The 27,959-nt window shown below is 37.1% G+C and overlaps 2 protein-coding genes and 1 non-coding gene across 10 annotated transcripts in view; 2 read left to right on the forward strand and 1 right to left on the reverse strand.

Moving 5' to 3' along the window:
* Positions 1 to 2,392, forward strand: part of Ak5 (adenylate kinase 5) — a 251,680-nt gene extending 249,288 nt beyond the window's left edge. For all 3 annotated transcript variants that reach the window (XM_070007330.1, XM_070007332.1, XM_070007331.1), the window contains one exon: positions 1,143 to 2,392. In XM_070007330.1, coding sequence (XP_069863431.1) covers positions 1,143 to 1,211 — 69 coding nt within the window. In that variant the 3' untranslated portion in view covers positions 1,212 to 2,392. The remainder of the gene's footprint in view (positions 1 to 1,142) is intronic.
* Positions 2,248 to 27,959, reverse strand: part of Zzz3 (zinc finger ZZ-type containing 3) — an 80,078-nt gene continuing 54,366 nt past the window's right edge. For 5 of the 6 annotated variants that reach the window (XM_070007326.1, XM_070007325.1, XM_070007328.1 and 2 more), the window contains 10 exons: positions 27,563 to 27,701; positions 25,165 to 25,312; positions 24,426 to 24,541; positions 23,572 to 23,643; positions 22,757 to 22,858; positions 21,822 to 21,917; positions 17,503 to 17,655; positions 10,644 to 10,778; positions 7,957 to 8,057; positions 2,248 to 7,653 (listed from right to left, as the gene is read on the reverse strand). In XM_070007326.1, the coding sequence (XP_069863427.1) occupies positions 7,509 to 7,653; positions 7,957 to 8,057; positions 10,644 to 10,778; positions 17,503 to 17,655; positions 21,822 to 21,917; positions 22,757 to 22,858; positions 23,572 to 23,643; positions 24,426 to 24,541; positions 25,165 to 25,312; positions 27,563 to 27,701 (1,207 nt within the window). In that variant the 3' untranslated portion in view covers positions 2,248 to 7,508. The remainder of the gene's footprint in view (positions 7,654 to 7,956; positions 8,058 to 10,643; positions 10,779 to 17,502; positions 17,656 to 21,821; positions 21,918 to 22,756; positions 22,859 to 23,571; positions 23,644 to 24,425; positions 24,542 to 25,164; positions 25,313 to 27,562; positions 27,702 to 27,959) is intronic. The other variant, XM_070007329.1, reaches the window with a different exon arrangement.
* Positions 10,898 to 10,970, forward strand: Trnaa-ugc (transfer RNA alanine (anticodon UGC)). The gene has a single exon. It is a non-coding gene; the product is annotated as a tRNA-Ala (tRNA).

Consider the following 27,959-nt stretch of genomic DNA (forward strand, 5'->3'; position numbering starts at 1 on the left):
TTCTTGCCTGGGCTAGCTTCAAACCACAATCCTCAGATCTTAGCCTTGTATGGTAATTAGGATTGCAGGCGTGAGCCATCAGTGCCTAGCTAATCAGCACTCTTTTAATGTTGTATACTGGGTAAGTTTATACCAATTTAAAAGATTATGTATTGGGCTGGGAGTTGGCTCAGCAGGAGAGGTCCTGGGTTCAATTCCTCAGCACCACATAAACAGAAAAAAGCCGGAAGTGGTGCTGTGGCTCAGTAGGGTGCTAGCCTTGAGCTAAAGAGCTGAGGGACAGTGTACAGCCCAGATTCAAGCCCCCATGACCGACAAAAAAAGTTATGTATTCTAACCTCATCTCCTAAAAATTCTCAATTCCTTCTATTTATCCTTCTCTCTTCCTTCAACCTTGACACTGATCACTTTACTATCTACATTATTTTTTTACAGAACTTCCTACTAGTTGGAACTATAACATACTGTCAATTTTCAGACTAGCTTCTATCAGTGATAATGCATTTTAAGTTCCCCGTATTTCCACATTGCTCATTTTTTCCCCCAGCACTCAATTGTATTCCATTTTCTAGTATTAGTTCATTTATTCAGTCAAATACTGAATGGTATCTTGATCACTTTATGAATTTAACTGCTATAAACATCCATGTGAAGGTTTTATTAAGTATTCAAATAATTGGGTACATACTGAAGACTGTGTCTAGATACTTCAACTGAGGTTAAAGGAGAGGAACATCAGGAAATAATGAATTCAAGAGTTTTTCTTTTCATCATTTATCTGTCTTTGGGGGGAAGGTTGGCAAGGGGAACATGAAAATGGAGGAACAGAGTTAACACATGCAGCAGTGGTATTCACAAGACACATTGAAAATGAACAATACACCTTTGTGGGCAGGGATGGGAGGGAAAACCTGGGAGAGAGCCAGGGAAGGGGTGACATTGTCCAAAATAGAAATATTCTCATTACCTGACTGATGTTTTCATGTTTTAACCTAAGCATCAACTTCTTAATCCATTACTCATCACTTCCGTTTTATGGGGGGAGGGACATGTTTTAAAATTTTGCCGAACAAAATCTATTTGTTGAAACACAGCCTGACTTAAGCATGTTGTGAGACTGTTTTTTTTTTCCTTCCAAACAGATAAATGCAGAAGGAACACCAGAAGAAGTTTTTCTTCAACTCTGCACAGCTATTGACTCTATTTTCTGAAGGCAAAAGTGAACGAAGGCAAAATGTCTGCTAAGATTGGAAATATACATTCAAAAGTTCACCCCTTGAGTTTCAAGTTAAGCCTTTTGTGTCTCCCATATCCAGATGTGATGGCCAATCTGTGTGAGTGCTGTCTGGAAATCATGCATGGGGGTTCTTTGGACTGTCCATTTTCCTTATACTTTCTATCACGTAGGTCACACCTCAGAGTGATGTCAGTATGTGAACAACAATGTAAGGTCAATCTGTGTCAGCTGTACCTCCTAGGCCTTGCTGGAGTCTGATCATCTGGTTCTATTCTTACCAGTGTCCCTAACTACTATCACATCTGTCCTCACCCCAAGATGTGTCTGGTCTTCCCTGAGGCCCTGAACATGGGAACAGGCTTAGGTATCCTCCTTTGGAGGCTGGCTATTTCAATTTGTATCCACTAGAGGCTACAGCCAAAGAGGCGTGACCAAGGCGATGGGTCTATATATCATATAGACCTATCTAGCAAGTAACACTTGCTAGAAGTTTTTTTTTTGTTTGTTTTGAAATATAACATTGTATAGCTTTTCCAAGATGGCAAGACCCATGTGAGCCTTCAATAATATTCTCTAGCAAACTGGTTACTTGGAATAGTGTCACAATGGCTAAGAGAACAAATGTCATCACTTTACACAGTGGTGCATTATAAATTAGTATCAATATCCAAAAATAATCTAAAAGCATGATCTCTTTCAACCACTGGACAAATATCATCTCATAATTTTTATTTGAGATGATGCCCCACTTATTAAATGTCAAGCAAATAAGAAACAGAGCAACAGTAACTAAACTGCTGTGGGTGGCAAGGGCATGTTAGCAAGCAGGTGTTTTGCAGAGTCCGGTGTTATATTTGTCTCATATGGGCTCCTCCCAGGGGTTTGCAAACTGTGCATCAAACCAGTGACATGTGGGTTCTTTTTTGTGCTATCCCCTGTCAAATAAGAGCTTCTTCTGTATCCTACTAAATAATAACATCTTCCATTCAGCTACTACAAATTTCTATAGTTCCTGTTTGCATGATTTTCTTTTTCTTCAATGTTGTGCAACTATAAGGATCCATTTCTGAAACAGAACTGTATTTTTAAAGTCATTTTTTTCCCTTGAAACAGATATGCACAAATAAAATAAAATAAAATAAAAAGACAGGACAACTCTTTTTCTATTTATTTGTAACTCACATCATTCTGAAAAGCATCTGAAGCCTTAATTCCAAACAGAATTAGAAGCAAGCACAGTACTAGTTGAAACTTATGATCCATTTATAAAGTTTTAATTTTGGCCAGACTATTACAGAGAATTCTTAATGTATTTGTGATACATGATGATTTTCATATTTCCTTTTTCTGTAGCATTGGTTCTTAAAACATAAATGTCAAGTGTTTGCTAGAGAAATTAAATTTCTTTGGTTACAATTAGGCCTCTATTAACAAAAAGGGTGCAGCATGTTCCCATAACGCACACAGTTGTCAGTTATTTTACTATCACACTCTTCATAGAGGAGCATAGGGAGTATTTGAGCAAATGAGAAGAAAAGTGATGATAAAAAGATGAAAATTACCATTTGTGCCAGAAAATATAAAATGACTCTTATAGGTAGGGATTAACATTCTGCCAACACAGACCACACAGCCTAAATCCACCACAGCTTTAACAGCAAGCATGAGGAAATGAGGCAACAGAGAAGCAGTCAGGCCTAGATATGACTTATAGGTGTAGTTGACAGCCACCCTGAAAAAACAGCACAGGTAAACAGCTTAACCCCTGAAGAATCCATAGGGCTTCTTCCAAAGCGCTGCTAAAAGACACACTGATGATTTGGCTGGCTTGAAATGACAGAAAAGGACCTTAGAGGTCTTGGCCTAGCAAAAGGCCATGTGTGTATGGGAAATGTCAGAACACAAACCAAACTTCATTATGATGCCCTACATTCAAAGTCACACCTGAACTGGCCCCACATCCTCTCTAACCCCATCAATTACTACTCTCTTCTTGCTCATTTGGTTCCAGTTACAATGAACTTCTTAGTTGCCTGAGCGAGCATTTACTGGCTCAAGGCCACTGGCATTAGTATTCTTCTGCCTCTTCCAACACCTGATCCAGACAGCAAATTCCTTCACTTCATTCAGGTTTTTCTAACATTCTAATCTACCCTTGTCGTTGAGGCTTTGATTATTCCGTCTAAAACGACAGTGTTCCCCATTCTTCAGTTATTTTTCTTCAAGTATTATTTTTCCTCACAGTATTTATCTCTGCCTAAAATTAAGTAATTAAAAATTTTATTTGTATATTGCTTGTCTTCTGCGTTCATATATAAGATCCATAAATCAGGGTTTTGTATCCTAAGTGCCACCCACCCACAGCAATTACAACCAAGAACAAACACATTTAAATTCTCTGTATCTCTAGTTTTCCCATCTGTACAATAGAGATCCTAACAGTAAATCAACCTCATAGAGGAGTTGTGGGGATTAAGACAAGTTAAGAAGACATGTAAATCATTTACTAGTTCCTAGAACTCGAAAGGTGCCTCTCTGTCAACATTTACTGAGAGTGTAACTTCTGCAACTTGGGACTAGGGCCCCAATTTCCAGCCCATTGTCTTTGCCATTTAAATCACTCTACAAACATGACAGAGACTGAAGATACATGGCCCAATGGAGGCCTCACCCCGGACTCAAACTTTCCCATCCACCAGACAAGTAGGATGGCTCCTCCCTTTTCTCAGCTCCTGAGCCAAGCCCATTAAGAGTCACAGATACTCTTGGATATAGGTGCCAACACCTAACTTCCCAGAGGGAAAAAAAAAAAGTGTAACTCATTGGTCATACAACCACAACTATTTATGGACAATCTATTAAAAGACAGGCCCTAGAGCCACAGACAAACATGGATGGTCCTCTGTTCTCATGGAGCTAAATGTGACACAACTTTCAAAAAGACATTTAAGCAGCTATATAAACTGGAAAAAAAAAAAAACTGAAGTTCTTTTCTGGGATTATTTAATCCCTTCAGTACCTTTTTACCAAGGCAAGAAATGAAAACCAACACTTTATTGCCTAAAGAAGGACGATGTCTCCATAATCTTGTAGAAAAAGTGACTTGTAACTGGAGACTCCCAATTCATCTAGTGCACCTAGAACTCATCTATAGTAAGAAATGGTTTCTATAACAGGTCTCACATTTATGACTGAAAAAGAAACATCAGAAAACAACACTTAATCTTTACTGCATGTGACACACTATTTTTGCTATTTCCTTTTCTAAAAAATGTTCCTCACACCTCAGTAAATGGTGTTCTGTGATTTGACTTAAAAGGGAAGTGGGGGTAAGACATGGTCACGGGTAAGTGAGAAGCACACAGCGTGCACCTGTTGAGTCTGCAATGGCACGATATTTCAGTGGTTTCCCTCGGTCCACATATAGGCTTCTCTATCCTGTGCAACAAACCTAGAAATATACTCAGGTTTGTACTCTAACAACTACACCATGCCTGGTGAAAAAAACTTGAAAAACTTTTGCACACCCGCACTCTTAACATCCCAGTGATGCCTGATACAACAGGAATATTCATGCTGGGCAAAGAAGGTAGTGGGGATAAGACACTGAGTCTGGGTTTACCAGTTTAGGTTAAAGTCAGGCATCACCACTTTCCTAACTATTTGGCCTTGAGCAGGTGGGTTAACAACTTTCTGACTAGATTTCCTCACACAAAGACAGGATAATAAATGAACCTGCCTTACTACTATATGATTCCTTGATACATAGTAAGTATTCTTATCAGCGTTTACTCACAGAAGGAAACTTCTCCACCTAAGCTTTCTTTAGATGTCATTAAAATTTTCTTCAGTTATTAACATATAATTTGAGTATAATATGCCAGGAAATAAATCTGATCTACTGAAGCTCACCTGATAATAAGCAATGCGTTAACAAGTAGATCTTTTATAGTCTGTTGTCTTCCATACCAAATATTTCTTGGTATACAACAGAAGGCCTACTTGCAAACCACAGACCTACCTACTCCTGCAACCCTCAAATGGAGACAACATAAGACACTTCCAATGTTACTACTACCCTTTATGCCTTTTAAAGACAAGGGGACTACTTGCTTTGAGCCGAAAATTTCAAAATAAATACATCTCTGTTCAAGCAGAAAATAATCTTTTCTGCCAAAATCTTTTAATCTTTGCCCCTGAAAAATGCATTCAAGTGGCTTGTACATTCTCTTTATGTAACAACTGCCTCACTCATAAGTCCTTTCCAAAGCATACTTCATACCCTATGGAATTTTTTTAAATAAATGTGAATGGTTCTCCAAAGCTTACTGGTATAATTTCCATACAAACACAAAAGTTATCACCACGTGCAACTGTCTTGTCAAATTACAGGCTGCAGGCAGATCTTCTGGCATAGCACATGACATTTAGTATTAAAATGTCTAGAACGCTAACAATTCCCCTCTTTCAGGGTGAGAAGTTCATATACTTTTCTTTTTGATCTTAATCAGTATATTACTTTAAAATTCTCATATCTCTTTATTAAAATTGTTATTTTTCTTAATTAAAAAAAAGTTCAGGGTCGATTTTAGTGCCCTGCTATGTATTGAAGAGAACTACTGAATACTGTTCCCTAGATTTAAAAACAGGAAAAAATAAATGATTCTAAAAATCAGATCAAATATAATACTAATCCACCTTAGAATATTTATACTATCTTTTCCTAATCAATATTAATAATAATAATATTTCCTGGTGGTCTCCAGGAAACCACCTATTTAATTCCATGGAGACTTATTTTCACCAAAAACAAGGAGAACAGAAAACTTCAGTCTTTCTACATTTGGGAATCAATAATTGTCTTTTGCTTAGCCACAGTCTCTGTTTCTTTTTTGTAAACTAGTTTAATTTTTTCTTTTAGCACACACTGATCAAAAATACTACCATAATTATACATTCTCAAGTTCACTCTTTTCTATATTTTTTACTCTTTATAAAAGACAGTGAGGAAAACCCTAATTGTATATGAGAAGCGGACTTACTTGTAAAACTTTTTTTAAAAAATCTGGTTTTAACACTGGTTAAAAAAAAAAAAATCTAATCTAACCAAAAGGAAGTCACCACAACATTCTATAATATAAACAGACAGTATCCACATAGTTTATTTCTCACAGTTCTCCTGACAAATGAACATTGTTCAAGAACATACTGTATACACAGTTAAGAAGAAACATACAAAATGCTTTAAATGATGCACAACAAAATCCATCAGTATAAAAGAATGCGTGTGAACTCTTGCTCACTGCGCAGACTAAATTTAATCACTTGTTTAAATAGTAATAAAAATACAATCTTTTATGGATCTTGTGTAGACTACAAAAGAGGGAAATTATTACCATATATATGATTTTTATATTAGGCAGTTTTCTTTGATGAGTTGCATTCACAACTCCAAATACAGAGGCAGAAGGCTGTGTATTTTAAAGGAATTAATGTTGTGAATTAGAGACTTTACACAGTTACTACCACTGGCACTTTTTCACCATAGTTTGTACACATCACATGATCATCTTATATAACATAACATTTAAAAAATATATCTGAGTGACAACTTTATAACATTCACACACCATGAGCTGGTTAAGGAAGCAATGACACAGCTGCCTCCTGTAGTGCTTTACTGTTGGTAATAAAGACAGTTCATTGCGGTTAAAAGAAGTTAAGATATCAATATGGTTAAGCAGCTCCAATTTACTAAAGGTCATCAATGACCACCACTGGGACAGTGAGTTCTTTTAGAGTATATATTCTAGAAGCAAACACCATCATTGGTTAAAACTTTGTCTAAAGAAGTCAGTTTCTGCACTGAAAACTATTTCCACAAAACTGAAAGCTACTAAACTGTTTTTAATATAAATACTTTGTCTTCTTATCATATTTATGACCAAGATCTTTGAAACCTTTGGAATTTACTCTTAATGTGTGCTCTCGTTTCCAACTCACCCATTACGATCACCACCTACAAGGCTTTCAGGTGGTGGTGCAAAATTCACTAGGGAAACCTTTTGCTTACCAGGAATGTTCAGCTGCTGAACAATGATCTAGAGCCACAACGGTGCCAAGCTATACTTGACAAGAACACTCAGGAAGCTCTCATGCTGTGAGTGTCATTTCAGGGAAAGCAGAGAATCTTTCCAAACTGTGCACATAATTAACAATGATACCATTGCTGTGTATTGAAGAGGACTAGTAAATGATGCTCTCTTCCATGTCATCTGTTTGCTGGAAAGTAGTTTGGGTCAAGGTAATTATAACTGGTGCCCTGGGAGACACAGTAGTCTCTGTCTAAAAATGTCTCTGACCTATAAATAGGTTCTAATTGGTGATCTTCCTTGTGAATATCTGTTTCATGTAGGCTGCAAGAAAAAAAAAATCATCACTATATAGCACTAGATACATTTTGGCCTACACATTACAAAACCTTCTCACAAGTTCTACTTATTTTAATGTTATCAAAATCTCTAATCAAAACTACTTGAGATGTGTGTGATTAGAGAAAACAATTTCTTAGAGCAAAACTGAGTGCATTATGTGCAGCTACTTTCTAAGGAAGTTCGGAAATCAAACTCACTGGCCATAAACTTCTTGACTTTTCAAACTTTAAGGCCAAAAGTGGAACAGAAATTAAGAAAGAAAAAAAAAAATTCCCACCAACTTACCAGTCTGAACAAGAATCACAGAAATCCAAAGACATTTCTGGAGGACAGTCCTGGCAGTGCCACCGAACACCCTGGATAGGTTCTATGCCACAGTTATCACACTACAGCAGATTCAGAGAGAAAAAGTATTAAGCTAATGATATGTATGCAGGTGTCTCTTCTTTCCCTAATGCACACTTGGATAAAACAACAATAATATCTATCCAACTAGGTAAAGGCCCATCAAGTCAAAAATCAAGACAAAGATAGACCAAAGGAGCATATAAAAATAATCTTCAATATGCTATAATTTATTGCATGAAGGTTTTAAGTAAGTCATGTCAAATGTGGGCATTTAGTTATTAGTTGCCACTTACTTGAAACCAGCATATGGTTGTGAACACTGGCTTTATAATCATAGTTAAAACTACCTACATATGTAAGAGGACTGTTTTAATAAGTTATCATTATTAACATAAACCCAGGCAACCACAAAATCCTCTCTGATCATTCATCTTATGGAGTCAACTCTCCAAAGCCTAAAGGCATAATAACCAATGCCCATCATGACAAAAACACAGACCCAGCTATTTTTTGATATGCTGTGACAGCCCTTTTGGAAATCCAAGTATATCTCATTTATAATTCTTTAATCACCAGATCAACTGGAGTAGCTGGTAGTCTAGCTAAGAAGCTAAGGCTGCATCCTACAAGAGAATGATGAGAAAAGGAACAGGTTTCCTCTAGAAAGACTGGAGTTGCCAGTTAGAAACACTAACAGAAAAGGGATCACTGAAAGATTAAAAGGGAGAAAAGTATGTAACACAACTTGGCTAACTGCTACTCCAAAGTACCCAGAGGTACAGTTGTTTTTCGTTTTGTTTTTTTCCCATTTAGTTGATCAGTAGCATGTATGAATACTTCTACATGTATTACCAAAAGAAACATCAAATTATGGTATTATTATTACTTCCTTCAATTTGAATAAGTATACTCACTTCTAGTACCTAAAGTTATCTTCAACCTGTCAACTTCAATTTTTTTTTTTTTTTTGGGGGGGGGGGGCAGTCCAGTCAATGGGCCTGAACTCTGGGCCTGGGACCTGTCCTTCAGCTCTTCAGCTCAAGGCTAGCACTCTACCACTTGAGCCACAGTGCCACTTCCGGCTTTTTTCTTTTTGCTTATGTGGTACGGAGGAATCGAACCCAGGGCCTCATGCATGCAAGGCAAGTGCTCTACTACTGAGCCACCTTCCCAGCCCCTCAACTTTTACTTCTACAGGGACCAATCCAGGTCAGGATTGGTCTCATCTTTTGTCTAAATTACTAAAAGAATTTCTTCATCATCTCCTCATCTCTAGCCTTACTTCCTTTAATACAGTTTTCATACTATAGCCATAATGACCACCACCTCCTGCTATATACATATATAAGGACTTACATACACACACACATATACATACATTTACATAGGTAATATACAGAAATACATTACTGCTTTACAAAACTTAATTATCAGGGACTAATTTTTGCAGCCCTAATTGGACTGTCTTTCTAAAGGTTATTGATGTAAGAGTTAAATCATGAGAATATTTCTGAAATGCAAATTTCATGTTTCTCTCTGCTTTAAAAATCTTTAAATGGTTCCCCAAATTCTTAGAACCATTTAAACATATTGGCAAAATTTCTGAACTTTTCTCACTGTCTTCTTTTTTTTTTTTTTTTGGTCCAGTCGTGGGGCCTGAACTCTGGGCCTGGACGCTGTCCCTCAGCTCTTCAGCTCAAGTCTAGCGCTCTACCACTTGAGCCACAGCGCCACTTCTGGCTTTTTTCTTTTTGCTTATGTGGTGCTGAGGAATTGAACCGAGGGCCTGAGGCATGCAAGGCAAGCGCTGTACCACTGAGCCACCTTCCCAGCCCCCTTTTCTCACTGTCTTTAAAGCTTTCTCCAATGTGCGTGTACTCTTGGTTGTCCTTAATTATTTTGTTTAACTTCTCTAAATTCCTTATGAGAATGAAAAGAGCATGAGGGCAAGAATTTATCTTCTTTACTCTTGACTCCCTAGCAATGAGTAAAGGGCTCAGAACATGTGGAATGAGGGCATACTGTCCTATTAACCTTTGAAAAGGGCTGAGATAATTTAATCTGAAATGGAAGGACAATTCTGAGTAGCACTAATTATAAGAGAAACAACTGGGCAAAAACTTACCATCTTGCTGGGTGCCAGTGGCACTCAGAAGGCTCAGATCTGAGGACAGTGGTACTGTCCCTTAGCTTTTTCATTTAAAGCTAGTGCTCTACCACTACCAAACCACAGTTCTGTGGTTTGAAGCCAGCCCGGGTGGAAAAATCCATGAGACTCTTATCTCCAATTAACCATACAAAAAAAAAGGCAGAAGTAGAGTTGTGGATCAAGTGGTAGAGTGTTAGCCTTAAATGAAAAAGCTGAGAGACAGTATCCACACCCTGACCTCAAGTCCCATTGCTGGCATTAAAAAAGGGATTTCTCAGCTCACATTTTACATCACTTTATAGACACACACCTGTATGCTGAGCCACAAACACTACTTATATAAAAAAACAGGACAAGAGACAAACTTACTAATCTTTCCCTGCATGTTTAAAAAATGTTGTTTTGGACTCCAGAAACCATTTACAACTGTCTCATTACCCTTCCAAAGATGAGCTAGTAACATGAAGCAGCCTACCTTGAAGCCTACATGCTGCACAAACCCACTTTCAGCTTTCATTTGCTGAAGCTTCTGCTTCTTCAACTTTTTAAACTGTAATAGTTCTTTATATTCAGGTAAATTCCTACACATGATAGGTATACTTTCTTCATCCTATTGAAAAGAAAACAAAAAGGTTAAAATAAAATAAGTTTAAGAAATATTGTTTTTCTACTGATAATGTGTTTTTCAATTTGAAGATACCTTATCTTAAAAACAACAGCAACAGGGGCTGGGAATGTAGCTCAATGGTAGAGTGTATGCCTTGCAAGCATGAGGCCCTGGGTTCGATCCTCAGCACCACATAAACAGAAAAAGCCGGAAGTGGCACTGTGGCTCCAGTGGTAGAGCGCTAGCCTTGAGCTGAAGAGCCGAGGGACAGCGCTCAGACCCAGAGTTCAGGCCCCATGACTGGCAAAAAAAAAACAAAACCCAGCAACAAAAACAAAAAACCCCTGTAATCCTAGCCACTCAGGATGCTAAGATCTGAGAATTGTGGTTCAAAACCGGCCCAGGATGGAGAGTCCATGAGACTCTTATCTTCAATAAACCACTCAGAAAAAGCTGGACGTGGTACTGTGGCTAAAATGATAGAGCACTAGCCTTGAGCCAAACAAGCCCAGGGGCAGTGCCCAGGCTCAGAGTTCAAGCCCCAGGACTGAAAAAGAAAAAAAGAAAAGAAAAAGAGGTATATGTTTGGGTTTTTTTTTGGGGGGTGCCAGTCCTGGGTCTTGAATTCAAGCTTCTCTGGCTCAAAGCTAACATTCTACCATTTGAGCCATAGCTCCGCTCCACTTCTATTTTTTGGTTTGTTTGTTGTTTTTGTTTTGAGTTTTAGACAAGAGTCTCACTGACTTTTCTGCTTAGGATTAGCTTCTCAGATCTTAGTCTCCTGAGTAGCTAAGATTACATGCATGAGCCACTGGTGCCTGCCAAGATACCTTGTTTTTTAAGAACAGAAAATTAGTGCTGCTATTGGTAATATTTTTATAATATCTGAGGAGAACTTGTTAATGCAATAATAATTGTGAATTGTTCTAGACTGCTTACAATGTCAGTACAAGGGGAACAAAGCATAACTCCACCTCTGTCATACACTAACACAAACCCATACTCATCTATACACATTCATGCCTACTTCAAAGATTCTTTATAATCTATTTTTCACACTTGGCAAGATATTCCTCTTTTCCAACCTAAGATTTTTACTCTTATTCTTGTAACCATGACATTTCCTTAACAAGCAAACTATCTCTGCCCTTGTTTTTTGTTCTTTACTTCCAGTGATCAAGAGGATGGATGAACTGACTTTCAATGACTATTACATATTGTCAAAACTATACACATTAAATTGAAGAGTCCCATAAAAACAGATCTATAATGTACAAAATCCATATACAATTCCAAAATTTTAAATAAATGTTTATGAGCCACCAGTGTCTGGTCATATATTTTTTATTTGCTTACATTAGTTATACAAGGGACCAGATTTCACTGTCATATTTCTACATGTTTACAATATATTCTAATCTCACCATTTCTCTCACCCTCCCTCTCTCTCTCTTCAGTCTTTCCCAAAACAATTTAAACAAGTTTCATTATCCTATTTTTATAGTTACAAACATCTACTTCAAGTATATTTATTCTTTTATTATCCTTGTTAACCTAACTTCCTCCGGACTACTACTCACCCAAAGACAGTCTATTTCTCTTTCCTTGCCCATTCACCTCTCTACTTATCAACATGTTTCATTCAAGTTCCTTATGCTGTTTTCATATATACTTGCAATTAGATACACAACATTAAATACATCCTCACCCCCAAAAGTGACTATCACTTTTATACTCAAAAGTATAACATTAGTCTACTCAAAATTACTGAGAACACTGATCCTCCTTACACTGCTCAACCTCAAAATCCTCACAATTGTTCAATCCCAATCCCCTATGTCTCGCCTTGGATTCTATTAGATTCCTTAGATTCTACCAGAACGATATTCATCTTTATTCTATCTCAGTCTCCTACTCCTGAACCCTTGTGCTTGACTTTAACTAGAAACGGTTGCCTCCAAAGTACTACACTAGGGGCTGGGAAGGTGGCTCAGTGGTAGAGCGCATGCCTTGCATGCCAGAGGCCCTGGGTTCGATTCCTCAGCACCACATAAGCAAAAAGAAAAAAGCCGGAAGTGGCGCTGTGGCTCAAGTGGTAGAGCGCTAGCCTTGAGTTGAAGAGCTGAGGGAAAGCGCCCAGGCTCAGGCCCAGAGTTCAGGCCCCATGACCAGACCCAAAAAAAAATAATAAACTACACTAAATTTCCCATTTACAATGTTACTTTCCTTTTCTCCCCAAAGTTTCAGCCCAAAAGACTTTATTTTTCTTTTGGTAATACTGGAGGTATACAGAGTATCATGATTGCTAAACTAGTGCAATATTGCTGAGCCATATCTCCAGCCCTATATTCCAATAATTTTTAGAATAGGACCTAGCTTCTAATCCTGGCACATGCCTGAGTTGCAGTCCTCCTACTGCAGTCTTCCTGCAGCTGGTGGGATTACAGGCAGGTGCCATCGCATCCAACTTGCCTGTGGAAATGTAATCTCAAGGACTTTTGCTCAAGTTGACCTGGTACCATGATTCTCCCAATCTTAGACTCCTAGGTAGCCATTATAGCCAACTTAGATGAGCTACAACTGAGCAAAGGTAAGCTAAACACAGTGACAGTAACATCAATTTGGAAAACAATTGTGTATCATTCTACCCAGCCAATCTAAAATCTACTTCAAAATTTAAAAATCCTAGGCTTTTTAAACACAATCCTGCTTGCTGCTTGCAAATATTTATGCACAGTCACCTAGATAAGAGTCTCACAGATTTTCCTGCTCAGGCTTGCTTTTGTACCAAGATCCTCAGATCTCAGTCTCCTGAGCAACGAGAATTACAGGTGTGAGCCACCAGCACCAGCTCTAAATACATCAATTCTCTTAATGCATTTCATGTTCCATCAATTCTCAATCCTAGATTGGGAAACTGCTAACTTACCCTCTCATTCCTTTTGTCAGGTTAGCTATTATCAACTACTGTATTATATTTACAACAAGGAAACAGATGCTTACAGAACACACGCTTAAAAATAGTTTTAATTATTTCTAAACCCAATACCTTAATCACTCCTATATAGATTTCCTAGTTAAAATATTTTAAATTAATTAAAGAGGCATAATCACAATAGGGCTAAAGTAGTATACAGATTTTGAAACAAAGGAATACATTATATACACATCTCTCTAGCTGTTGGTATTTTAAGGAAAAACAACTCTATAAATTTTACCATTAGAATAAGCTTCATAAATATACATTTGTAAATAGCCAGGTTGAAGTAATCACAGTAATCAAGTATGAGGTTATATATACTTGTATTCCCAGCACTCAGAAAGATCTTGAATTACAAACCAAGACCCTGTCTCAAAAGAAAAAACAACTTTCAAGTACCATCTTCACTGGGACTTGCTCACATCTTTTTCTTATTTTCTAAGTCATAACTCTTAAATAAATAACTATGACAGCACATATTTTTGAAGCATTTGAATGAGTCATTAGTATTGATCTCATCATATAACTAAAAAAAATATTTTTTTTGGGGGGGGGGGGTGGTCAGTCGTGAGGCCTGAACTCTGGGCCTGGACACTGTCCCTGAGCTCTTCAGCTCAAGGCGAGTACTCTACCAGTTGAGCCACAGCGCCACTTCCAGCTTTTTCTGCTTATGTGATACTGAGGAATTAAACCCAGGGCCCCCTGCATGCAAGGCAAGCACTCTACCACTGAGCTACCTGCCTAGCCCCACAGCTAAAATTTTATAAGCACAAATACCATAATTTGTTCATAACTGCCAGACTCCAAGTAGATCCTATTATAGTATGTTTAGATATATACTCCTCAAATGAATAATTCTAACAACCACAAAGTTAAACATATCTTAATATGCCATATCTAATAGATGGTTGTTATTAGTCATTTTTCAATATAAGTTTTCAAGGAAAATAATTAAGAACATAATCAGTACATAATCTAAAAATAAAAAGGTCTTACTTATACAAAGTATTAACAAGAATAAAAAAAAGAAATCTCTATGAATGTAAAATAAATGAGGTGAATTAATCAAAAGTAACATCCAACCTGTGACAACACTAGGAGGAATTAAAGAAGATTTAAAAGCTAACACTGGCTATGGTGGTATGCGTGTATGCGCAATCTGATCCCAACACTCAACCAGTTTGAGTCAATGGCAACATGAGTGAGACAGTTTCAGAAAACAAAAACAAAAATTCTATATTCAATAACAATCTTGTTGATAGTGGTACTACTACTACTACCATATAAGGACAGTGAGCTCTATGTTGGATGTTACTGACAAATGGGATTTGCAGTTGGGAAAAAAAAAATGCATATTTAAGATCAGTGAGGGAGAGTAAAACTTCTACAGTCCTTAGGTTAAATGTGAAGTAAGAAGAATGTATGATTTTTTTTATGCTTTAACAAAAATACCAAGCCGGGCACTGGTGGCTCACGCCTGTAATCCTAGCTACTCAGGAGGCTGAGATCTGAGGATCGCGGTTCAAAGCCAGCCCGGGCTGTTAATACTTTGTATAAGTAAGAAATTCCGTGAGACTCCCATCTCCAATAAACCACCAGAAAACCGGAAGTGGCGCTGTTGCTCAAGTGGTAGGTGCTCGCCTTGAGCTGAAGAGCTGAGGGACAGCGCCCAGGCCCAGAGTTCAAGCCCCACGACCGACAAAAAAAAAACAAAAACAAAAACAAAACCAGATTTTTCATCTTGTCCATGAAATAGGCCTAAGAAATAATTGTCAACACCTAGAAACAAGCTATTCAGAATACAGTCTCTAAATATCATTTCTTAATAAAAAGACTAACTGTAGTTCTGAAGCAAGAAAAATACATGATATGCTTGTATTTTCCTCATTAATACAGATAATAAGAAAGCTATACCAAGGAGGCAGTGGCTCACACTTACAATGCTAGCTACTTAGGAGGCTGAGTTCTGAGGATACAGGTTCTGAAACTAGCCTAGGCAAACAATCCAAGAAACTCGTCTCCAGATAATCATCAAGCACAGGTGTGGTTCATGTGGTAGAGCACCATCATTGAGAACAGAAGCTAAGGCAGAGCACATGGCCCTGAGTTCAAACCCTAGGTGACTATCAAACATTACCAGTCTTATAGTAAGAGGTTGAATTATAGCCAACTTAGATGAGCTACAATTGAGCAAAGATAAGCTAAACTAAACACAATGACAACATCAATGAACTAAAACAGTTAAATATATTCTTTAAAAAAAAAGCCAAATAGTAAAAAAATAATTTAAAAGAATAATAATAAAAGAAAATTTATATATACAAGTAATCTATACAAGTTACAAGAAAACAAACCCACTGTCTGAAGGTAAAATCAGGCAGGTATCATGCATTTTCTTTTTCTTTTTTTTTTTTTTTGGTCAGTCGTGGGGCTTGAACTCTGGGCCTAGGCACTGTCCCTGTGCTCTTCAGTTCAAGGCGAGCGCTCTACCACATGACCCACAGCGCCACTTCCGATTTTCTAGTGGTTTTTTATTGGAGATAAGAGTTTCACTGACTTTTCTGCCTGGGCTGGCTTTGAACCATGATCCTCAGATCTCAGCCTCCTGAGTAGCTAGGATTACAGGTCTGAGCCACCGGCACCAGGCTATATCTTACATTTTCTAGATGTACCCTAGTGTAACCAAATTGTAACTGATGGTAAGGATAGGGATGGGGGTATTAAATAGAATATTCCACCAAATGAGAGAATTTAAAAAAGTGTCATTTTCTAACATCTAATGAATTAATGGATCTAGACAATGCTCATTGGCTATTAACTTAGAGATAACCAGACAGATAAGATACATGAGTATTACCCCACTTACCAAATAAAAATACATCTGAATCTGATCAATGCACTAGACCTACTAGCAAGAAATTCAGAGAACAAAGATTACACAAAACAGATGCAATAAATCAAACCCACACTGTGGCAAATTCTACAAGACGAACCATCCAGTTCAACAAAAACAGAGAGGAAAAATAAAGAGGATAATTTTTGTTGGCTTTTTTCAGATATAAATTCATTATTTAAAGAAAAAGCCATTGTTGCACAATGTCTGGGAACTCATCCAAAATAACCTGGTGTGGCACTGGATGGGGAGGAAAAAAATCCAAACTGCTACAAGAGGACAATCACTGAAGCTGAGTGTTGGGAGCAGTGTCATTGTCCTGTTCTACCTACTTGCACGAGGCCCTGAGTCCAAACCTCAGTATTACTACCCAAAAAAAAATTTTTTTTTAAGTTCTCTTAAAAACAAAAGCAAAACTTTAAATTTGACTTGTCGTTGCAAGAAGAACAAGACATTTTCTGATGAGTAAAAATAATCAAAATATCCTAATACTTTCATTTGATACTTTGAACCATGTAAAAACTAAACAAGTGGAAGTGGCGCTGTGGCTCAAGTGGCAGAGTGGTAGCCTTGAGCTGAGGAGCTGAGGGACAGCACCCAGGCCCAGAGTTCAAGCCCCATGACCGGACCCCCCCCCAAAAAAAGAAGCTGAGATCTGAGGATTGGAAGCCAGCCTGGACTGGATAGTCCATAAGACCCTCCAATTAAGCACCAAAATCCCAGAAGTATTGCTGTGGCTCAAGTGGGAGAGTGCTAGTCTTGAGCACAAAAGCTCAGGGACAATGCCCAGGTCCTGAGTTCAAGCCCCAGGTCTGGCCCCCCTAAAAAAAAAAAGAACTAAACAAGTAACTTACCGAGGCTTCTTCAATAGAAGTGCTCATGTGGCTATGAAAACAGGATCGGTCATCATCTTCATCCATATATACTGGTGGTTCATGTGAAGTCATAAAAGTGGAAGGTTTAAAAAGATGCTTATTAAGGGGGTGCTGACGTCTGCTTGTTGAAGACTAAATAAGAAAACAAATTTTTTATTCAATAGTGAAAAATCATTAAAAGAATCAAGTAAATGTTACTGTTATCATATCTAACAGAAGGGTTTCACTTCTACCTTTCAATATACTCATTTTTTTCTTTTCTTTCCACATCCCACCCGGAAAAAAAAAAAAAAAACAGAAGTCAAACTGTAGCTCATAGTACAGCACTAGCCTTGAAAAAAAACTCTGGGACAACACCAAAGCCCTGAGTTCAAGCTCTAGGACCAGCACGTGCACACGCACGCACACACACACACACATACACACACTCCAAACGTGCGCGCGCACACACACACATACACACACACGCACGCACGCACACACACACACACACACACACACACACACACGCACACGCGCACACGCGCTCCAAAAAATGTAGGGGAACTAGCTCAACAACAGAACACTGGACCACATACTCAGAATCTAGCTTGTTTCAAATGCTGGCCTCAGTGAATCCTTGAAGATCACAGAGGCATGATAAAGTGACCTAACCAGATTTACAACTAACCAGTAAAAGAAATTTTCCCCAACATAATGAATACCTGAAAATAATTCCCTTCTTGAAGATCACAGAGGTATGATAAAATAACAAAACCCGATATACAACTAATCAGTAAAAGAAATATTCCATAACATTATGGATACCTGAAAATTGCAGAGGTATAAGGTATGGTAAAGTGACGAAACCAGATCTACAACTAACCAGTAAATGAAATATTCCATAACATGGACACCTGAAAATGATTCCCTAACACTGATTGCTTATTTTATACCAATGTCATTTAATTTTACAACAGTCCTATAATACTACATTCAATATAAAGGAAAAAAAGAAACTGAGACTCAAAAGTTAAATTTCTTGCTCAATGTATCATATGTAGGATGATAGAACCAGAATGACAAATAAGGCCTCTGTGGTGCCAAAGCCCTCATTCTCACCCACTGTAGACTGCCTCTCATGATTAACAGCATGGATACAACAAATAACCTTAGCTTCACAGAGAATCATTTCACCCATTTTTAAATTTAACCTCTAGCTGGACACTGGTGGTTCTGTCCTCTAATCCTAGGTATTCAGGAGAATAAAATCTAAGGATATTGGTTCAAAGCCAGCCTGGGCAGAAAAGTCTGAAAGATTATTTACAATTAAGTCAAGCAAAATGCCAGACTAAAGGTGTGGCACAGTGCTATCTTTGAGAGAAAAAGCCAAGTAAGAACACTAAATCATAAATTCAAGTACCAATGCTAACACACACACAAAAGAAAATTAATCTCTGATTATACCAAGAGACAGTGTTACTAGGGTTGTTCTAGATCTTCACAACCAAAATGTCTATTAACTTAAAATACACTCAAAGAAAGGAATACATATAGGTTTCTCTAGTGTTCCTTTTATCACCATCATCTAGTTTTAGCTGTTGAAAGCATAAAGTGCAACACAAAACATACTTATAAATCACGAAATCACAGCTCCTATGTTGATTTGGCTATGAAAGGTCTAATGTTCCAAAGCTATAGAAAGTTATGTGAATTCAATATATTTAATAAAGGTAGCTGCTACATGTGGGGAGAAAATTCAAAATATTCAAAAACAATTGGCAAATTAAATCAAACTTCAAAGCCAGCTGTTCACGCCTGTATTCCTAGCTACTCAGGAAGCTGAGATCTGAGAATCACAGTTCCAAGCCAGTCCAGGCAAGAGAGTTCCTGAGACTTTTAGCTCCAGTTAACTACCAAAAACAGCTGGAAGTGGAGCTGGGAAAGTGGTTGAGTTTTTTCAGCAAAAAAACTCAGGGTCAGAGCCCAGGCTCTGAGCTCAAGCCCCAGGACTGACACACATACATGTGCACGGGCACACACATGCACAATTTTCTTTCTTTTTTTTTTGGGGGGGGGGTCCAGTTGTGGGGCCTGAATTCTGGGCCTGGGCGCTGTCCCTCAGCTCTTCAGCTCACAGCTAGCGCTCTACCACTTGAGCCACAACACCACTTCCGGCTTTTTTGTTTTTGCTTATGTGGTGCTGAGGAATCGAACCCAGGGCCTCAGGCATGCAAGGCAAGCGCTCTACCACTGAGCCACCTTCCCAGCCCATAGGCAATTTTCTTAATGAAATATACTTAGCTTCCATCAGGAAAAGTAACACTATTAGATCTTTGTTTCTCTTTATGTGAAGGATGAGTGATGAGAGAGGGCAGTATCAGAGTGATTTATTAAGGAAATTAAAAACTAATCAGGTGTGTTACTTTTCCAGTTAAAACAAAAAATTGACTATAAGTTATGAAGTATTCCATATTGGAAAGAGATGAGCATTCACTATGGAAGTCTGCAGAGCAGAGTGAAAAAAGTTTTCATCAGATTCAGAGACTCAATGGTTCACAGATTTACATATGACTAAACAACTTAATTTATTCATCTTATCTCAGCCTAGTTTCCTGATGTATTAAAAAGGATCCAGTAGTTACCTATTAATATTATCATCAGTAAAGCAAATGTGTTACTGCTACTTAAAATTCAGGACTACAGTGAGGACTAAATAAGATGTCAATAAATATTTCTATTATTTTATCTATGGGACATAGCTACAAAATAGCAATTTCTTGAACTTCTTAAGAAGGTACTACATGGCACTAAGAAGAGCTCTACCATTTGAGCCATACCACAACATTTTGTTTTGGTTATTTTTTTTAAGTAGGAGGTGTCTCTTGTTTTTTATCTGTGCTGGCCTCAGACTGTAATCTTTACCTTTGCCTCCTAACTATATAGTTGGAACTGCAGGCTTGCAGCAATACCCAAAGCTTGGTCAATCATGCCTACCTTGTTCTTTGAGATTTTTAACTAACCTTGAATGAACATTTTTACATTGAATCTTTAACTAATGAGCACTTAACCTAAACTTTAATGAACTATAAACATTTTCACCTAACCTTGAATCACTATCCTAACCTTGAACATTTTACCTAAATTTCAATGAACTATGAACATTTTTACCTATGGACCACTGCACCATATCTCTGAATTCACTTTTAAAATACTGAAACAGGGGCTGGGAAGGTGGCTCAGTGGTAGAGTGCTTGCCTTGCATGCATGAGGCCCTGGGTTTGATTCCTCAGCACCTCATAAGCAGAAAAACCCAGAAGTGGTGCTGTGGCTCAAGTGGTAGAGTGTTAGCCTTGAGCTGAAGAGCTGAGGGCAGCACCCAAGCCCAGAGTTCTGGCCCCATGACCAAAAATAAATAAATAAATAAAATAAAATACTGAAATATCTTAGTATCTTTAACCCCACAAAGGCCTTCCTAACATAGACCCAATATAAAGATCTTACAAACAGTACTCACTCATACTGCTCTCAAGAAAATAATGAGCTGGGTCCAGCCAATAGCTCATGCCTATAATTCTAGCTACTCAGAAGGCTGAGATCTGAGGATCATGGTTTAAAGCCAGCCCAATCAGAAATGTCTGTAAGGCTCTTATCTCCACTAAACTAATAAATACATCATAAATAAGACAGAAGTGGTGCTACACTGTGGCTCAAGTGATAGACCTTAAGTAAAAAAAGCTCAGGGATAGCATCTAGACACCAAAAAGGGTGGGAAGAAGGGGGAGGAAGGGAAAAAGGGAGTTCCTATCTAAATAGGAACTGTGTAGGAATAAATTTCAAAATAACATTTTTAGGACAGATTGGGGGGGGATGACGACAGAGGAAGACAGGGAGGGAGGGAGGGAGGGAGGAAGGAAGGAAGGAAGGAAGGAAGGAAGGAAGGAAGGAAGGAAGGAAGGAAGGAAGGAAGGAAGGAAGGAAGGAAGGAAGGAAGGAAGGAAGGAAGGAAGGAAATAATGAATTATTAAAGCCCACTAAATTTTTCTTTGCTTTTTTTTTTTTTTGTCAGTTGTAGGGCTTGAACTCTGGGCCGAAGCCACTAAATTTTCCTAAGTTACAATAATGAAGTGTTATCTTGTGCTTATGCCCAACATAATGAAATGTTTACCATGAACAGTATTTTAAAAATAAGCCACTCTAGTTTGACAAATCTGCACATAGTGTATGTATATAGCAATTCTGCTACACTATATAGCATAATATATAGCGATTCTGACTTTAATGAATTTAAAGTTTGCTTTCATCCATTTTCTTTTTACCTTTTTGGAGTAAATATATAAATTTGGTGTTCTGCCAGGAACTGGAATGCCAGCTTTCGTTAGCTTTATAAAATACTTCTGTACTCGACTGGCAACCTAAAGAAATATGACAAGGCTAACATAAGGAAATGGTATGCAATTCTTAAGCAGTCCTAAAAATTAAAAGGTTCACAGGTATCTAAAGAATGCTAGTATCAGAAATATAAAAGTAACTTTAAATGATCATCAAATATACTTATATTTTAAAATCTAGGTAAAAATAATCCAAATAAACTTAAATTTGATTCTAAAGCTAAATGGATATTTTTAACTTGTGAATATTCATGCTTGTAGCATAAAAACGTATCTACTAATATAGATAGGAACTGTGTAGGAAGAAATTGCAAGGTAACATTTTTTAAAAAAACAATCAAGGGACACTAAAGCAATGTCACAACACAGCCAAACTAAAAAGTACCTAATTAATAAACTAACAGCATTCAAGAAATATCAAGGCCACTTGTCTGTCTTTAATTTTTTTTTTTTTTTTTTTTTTTTTTTTTTTTTGGTCCGGTCGTGGTGCCTGAACTCTGGGCCTGGGTGCTGTCCTTCAGCTCTTCAGCTCAAGGCTAGCACTCTACCACTTGAGCCACAGCGCCACTTCCGGGTTTTTTCTTTTTGCTTATGTGGTGCTGAGGAATCGAACCCAGGGCCTCAGGCATGCAAGGCAAGCGCTCTACCACTGAGCCACCTTCCCAGCCCGCCACTTGTCTTTCTTAAAAATTACTTTGTAGGACATTATCTCAAATTCTTCTGAAATCAGCATAAAAATACATGATGCTATTTTTTTTTTTAAACCTCTATCATGGTTAGAAATGATCTGGCAGATATGCACATGCTGTCTATGCTATTCTTCATTAAATAACAACCAGGAACTGCAGCCACTGCCCCATCACCTGTTTTGCTGTCCTGTTGCCCAGTTCATCTGCAATCTTCTGCCAGCGTCGGGATTCCACTTCTTCAGGAGGGTATTTTAGTAGTAGCTGTTCAAGTTTTTTCTAAACCACACCCAAAACCAAATTGAAGGGGGGGAAAAGCCAATTTAAAATGCTGAATTTCTAAATAGATATATTCACATTTCATTTCAAAGTATAATATCCTTCCCCAACTTGGGAAATTACAAATCCTCACAGTAGGAAGTTAAGATTTCACAGGGAAATGAGATTAGAGAATATACCTGTAGAAGACCTTAGAAAAGTATATCTATTTATTTCAATAAAAGAAAGTACAAGAGAAAATAACTAAGTAAACCAGTATTTTACACATCTTAGTGACGTCTACTTCCTATTATATTTTGCTAACATATATTAGGCAATCTCCTACAGTTTTAACAAAAATGTGTAAATTCACTGGGTTTAGAATAACAAGTCTTTTCCTTCCTTTTGTGTAGTATGCTATTCAAATATTTAATATTATATACTATTTTCTAAATTTCCATGTAGTCCTAAAGATGTACAATAACTGCTGAACTATACCTATAGCACTGATACTGATAGGAGAACAATGCATTCAGACTCATCCACTAACAATCCTGGCCATATGTCAAAATGTACTAATACTCCCTTACTGGCTGTTTCTCAACACAAGAAAAATTAAAAATTCTCACACTTACAGTTAAAAGGTATTACATATAACAATACACACTTGAATCATAATACTGATTCTAATAACATTCAAATTTTTAAAAATCTGTATAATTTAGAAATATTACCTGTTCTTCAACAGTCCACAACTGGTTAAATGTTTCAGGTTTGGTATCATCACACAGGCGTCCCCTTATCATCTGAGTATAAAATAATAAGGTCATTTACAAATTGACAACATAGGCTACTCTTTGATATATATCATACAAATGATGGGACTATGTCAAACATTGTACTAGGTACAGTACATGTAACACCCATTTAAAATAACCACACATAAGAAATGTTAATTAGGCCGGGCGCTGGTGGCTCACGCCTGTAATCCTAGCTACTCAGGAGGCTGAGATCTGAGGATCGCGGTTCAAAGCCAGCCCGGGCAGGAGAGACCGTGAGACTCCTATCTCCAATAAACCACCAGAAAACCGGAAGTGGCGCTGTAGCTCAAGTGGTAGAGCGCTCGCCTTGAGCTGAAGAGCTGAGGGACAGCGCCCAGGCCCAGAGTTCAAGCCCCACGACCGACAAAAAAAAAAAAAAAAAGAAAGAAATGTTAATTATACTTTCTATAAGAGGAAAATGTTGCTTGGAAACTTTAACATAAATAATATGGTAAATCTGACTAACTGCCAGGTTTCTCTTCATTTGACAGTGAAGGTTAATGACTGTAAATGAAGAGTTCACAGTGAACCTTATGTGATTTTATTGCTATTATTAAGATTTGTACAGATTTGTTACCATTTCATAAGTCAGAAAATAGTACATTTCTTTTTTTGGACAATGTCACTCATTCCTTTGCTTTTCCTCTCCCATTCTTGCCCACAATTTAAAACAGTTCATTTTCTACATAGTGTATACTAAATAGCATGGCTGCATTTGTTCACATGACTGTTCAAACTTTACTACTCTAGTACTTCATACTGCTTACCTGAGGACGACTGTTTGAGGCTTCTGGACCATCACTCAAAGGCAACATAGAGTATGAAATGGACTCTCCATCCTTCTTAGGATCTAAAGGACTTCTTGGTCTAGCAGGTAAACCTACTAAAAACAGAACAATATATGGAATTATTAGAGCAAGACAGAACCAGATAATTTTCAGGTTAAAATATCATCCTATTTTCCTTTATCTGCAATAACTAGTATATGTCTAGGACAAGCAGAAAAGGTCAAAAGCTATGTACATATGACCATATAACCTGATGCTAAGCAAAACGAACCCCAAGATAGGGACACAAGAGATTTTTATCTTTCTTGTTCTTTTTAATGTACTTATATTATGCGATGTTTTCTTGTTTCTTTATACGTTCTTCCCCCATGGTACAACCCCTGTTGTCACTGTATTGATTCAGTGTCCTACAGCTTGTATATATAGTTTTCTAATTTGGGGAGGGAAAGGGAAATAACAAAATGCCGAAATAAGGATACAGAATGGCCCATTGTAACAAGATGTACAAGACACTATGCTGAAAACAAACTTTACATGGGAGGTAGAGGTAGGGAGGAAAGGGATGATGGTGAAAAGCAAAGGAGGGGGTAACAATGCTTGATAGGAAATGGATTCATTACCTTTCTCAGGTAACTGTAACCCCTCTGTAACCCCTCTGTACAGTATCTTTACAATAAAAAGTATATATATTTTAAAAAGTCATCCTGTGATTTCTTACCTTTATCAAAAACTAACTTAGCTCTTCTAGTATGTCTTTTACGATTTTTAAATTCTCTTTCAAAGTTCCCAAGGCTATTGGTATATTGGTCCCATACAATCTCAGGCAACTGAACAACTCTCTGTGGAAATGGAAGCCCTATATCAGCCTGGAGAAAGACAAAACAAAACAAGAACAAAGTTAGAGTCTGAATTTAATTCAAGAATCTTCTATACTCAAATTTTCAGATGGCACCAAATTCAAGATTACCAGATGAGCATTTCTACTCACTAACTGAATCCAATAAAGTTAACTAAGATAATATAAACATTAAGTGCTAAAGAGGATAATAGGTAATGGAAAATTAAATTTGGCAAAATATATTTATAGTTCTACACTACATCAACATCCTTTGACACTTGAACTTGACATGCTGAACTGATTTAGAATATACCTCATGTTTATGACTCATTTGTAAAACAATGATTAGCATTTACTAGTTAAAACTATGACTTACTCTACCTTTGAGCTTCAACTTCAGCACAATTAAATCTTCAGAATCAAACTTCTAAGTTAAATCCAGTACAAAATCTTTAAGGAATGTAAGATTTTCATGTTTATTAAAGTAACTAGATCTAATTCTGCTCATCTTTGTAAAACAATTACAATAGTCAATATCATATCTGTTTAATTAAAATTAAAAAGAAATTAAGTTCTAAATTAAACCTAAGACATTTAGACTTTACTGCATACAAATATATGCCTAGCTCACAAAACATTAAGGTTAATACATTTCTTATTTATATTTTCTTCTCTAAGATTGTTTATAAATTGCCATAACAAATTGCAATGGCTTTGTTTACAAGAAGTTGTTTAATAAGGCAAAAATCAATAAAAACATATTTTAGAGGGTCCTATTGGTAGACTATATCTCTAAAAGCCTTAAAACTGTTTAACAAGCCACTATACAAATCCTATTATCAATTATGAAATTTAAACTTTTCTGAAAGCATGAAAAAATGTTACCAAGCACATGAAAGAAATTCAAATAAATTAATGCCTAATGATTAACTAATTAATAAATACTGCTATTAACACATGAAAGATGCTGTCATATAAATTTTCTTTTAAAGCTACTAAGTTCTTTTTCATAGTTTCAATTTTATTCTTTTCCACACAATGCTGACAATACTATGCCTCTGGTTATCTCCACCTTTATACACACATACATTCACACTCACACACAAAATCACCATAAAGTTGTTTCACTTTTAAAGGGTTAGTTGTTCCATAAACTCTTCCTATCTAACTCTTCCCTGAAACCACTGGTCAACTTTACACTTTAAAAAAAGTTGCTTTAAGGAAAACAGAAAATTATGAGTACTTTTCACACTAATAAAAAGCACTTCAAAATTAAATGCAACTTATATATTCTTTTTATAGACCTAGTTATAACCCTAAAACGTGTGTGTGCGTGCATGCACGCACACACACTGCCTCTTAAACTCAAAGCCTAGGTACTACTTTCACTTAGCTTTTTCAATCAAGGCTGGCACTCTACCAGTTGAGCCACAGCTCCACTTCCAGATTTTTGCTAGCTAACTGGAGATAATGAGTTTTTTGGATTTGTTTGCCCAGGTTGGCTTTGAATCATGATCCTCAGATCTCAGCCTCTTGAGTATCTAGGATTATAGTTGTGAACCACTGGTACTTTAAAGAAATCTTTCAACTTTTTTTTCCCTCCCAGTTAATGTGCAAAAGTAACTCAAAACAAAGCAGTTAAAAAGTCCTGATACACTTCACTTTTTATTTTTGGCTCTACTAATCCCAATGTCCAACCTCAAAAGCAGAAAAGAGAAAATGCTCTTAGACAGGAATGGAAAATGGCAAAGGAATAGGACAAAGAGTCCCTATCCAAATAGTAAAACTGGTAGTTACATTCTCGCACAAACCTGTACTTCCAGCTACTTGGAAGGTAAACTCTAAGACTGAGATTTTGAGGCTAGCTTGGGTAATAAAGCAAAACCAAGTTGAGTCCCAGCTTGTGATTAACAGCTACTAGGGAGGCAGAGGCAGGAGGATCATGGCTCAAGGCCAGAATAGGCAAAGTTAGCATCAGACCAGATTACATTCTGAAAAACAACCTAAAAGAAAAAGAACTAAGACAGTGGCTCAAGTGGTGGAACATTTGCTTAGCAAGTCAGAAGTACTGGGTTCAATCCCCATCCTACTTCCAAAAAAAGCTGTAGTTATTATTTCAGTAAATATCACTGCATTAGGTGGTAGTTATGATTGTACAAGGGGAAAAATTAAATGTTTTTAAAAAACAGCATATAGTCATAAGAATAAACAAACTTCTCTTAAATTACTATCAATTATCTGAGTAAATCTTTAAAAAAATATATAATCACATGTGTACCTTCTTCTGGAGTTTTTCCACAAATCCAATGGGATTTTTTAGTGCTTCTCTCTGATGCTTGCCTAAACTTTCCAGGTCTTGGACTGCTTGAGAACGCTGGGCCTCAAGTACAGCAATTGTCTGTAGCAGTCTCTGATAACTACAGAGACAAAGAAAAATATCTCACTAATTTTTTTCATAACAACAATAAATAAAAATTGAGTTCAAGCCATGATCTATTATTAAGTCACACAGTCTTTTTAAAGTTACCTGAAAGAGTTTAGTAAAACATATTACTGGGAATAAATGAGGTCTTCCTGAGTTACGAAGTACCTAGTCAGAAAACATCAGTTAGAGAAAGCAAAGCCTTCTTCCCATCGTAAGTTTTTAACTTTTGAACCTTGAACAAGGCTAGAAA

The sequence above is a fragment of the Dipodomys merriami genome, unplaced genomic scaffold, assembly GCF_024711535.1.
Source record: "Dipodomys merriami isolate MVZ:Mamm:240054 unplaced genomic scaffold, mDipMer1.0.p SCAF_7, whole genome shotgun sequence".
Lineage (NCBI taxonomy): Eukaryota > Metazoa > Chordata > Mammalia > Rodentia > Heteromyidae > Dipodomys > Dipodomys merriami.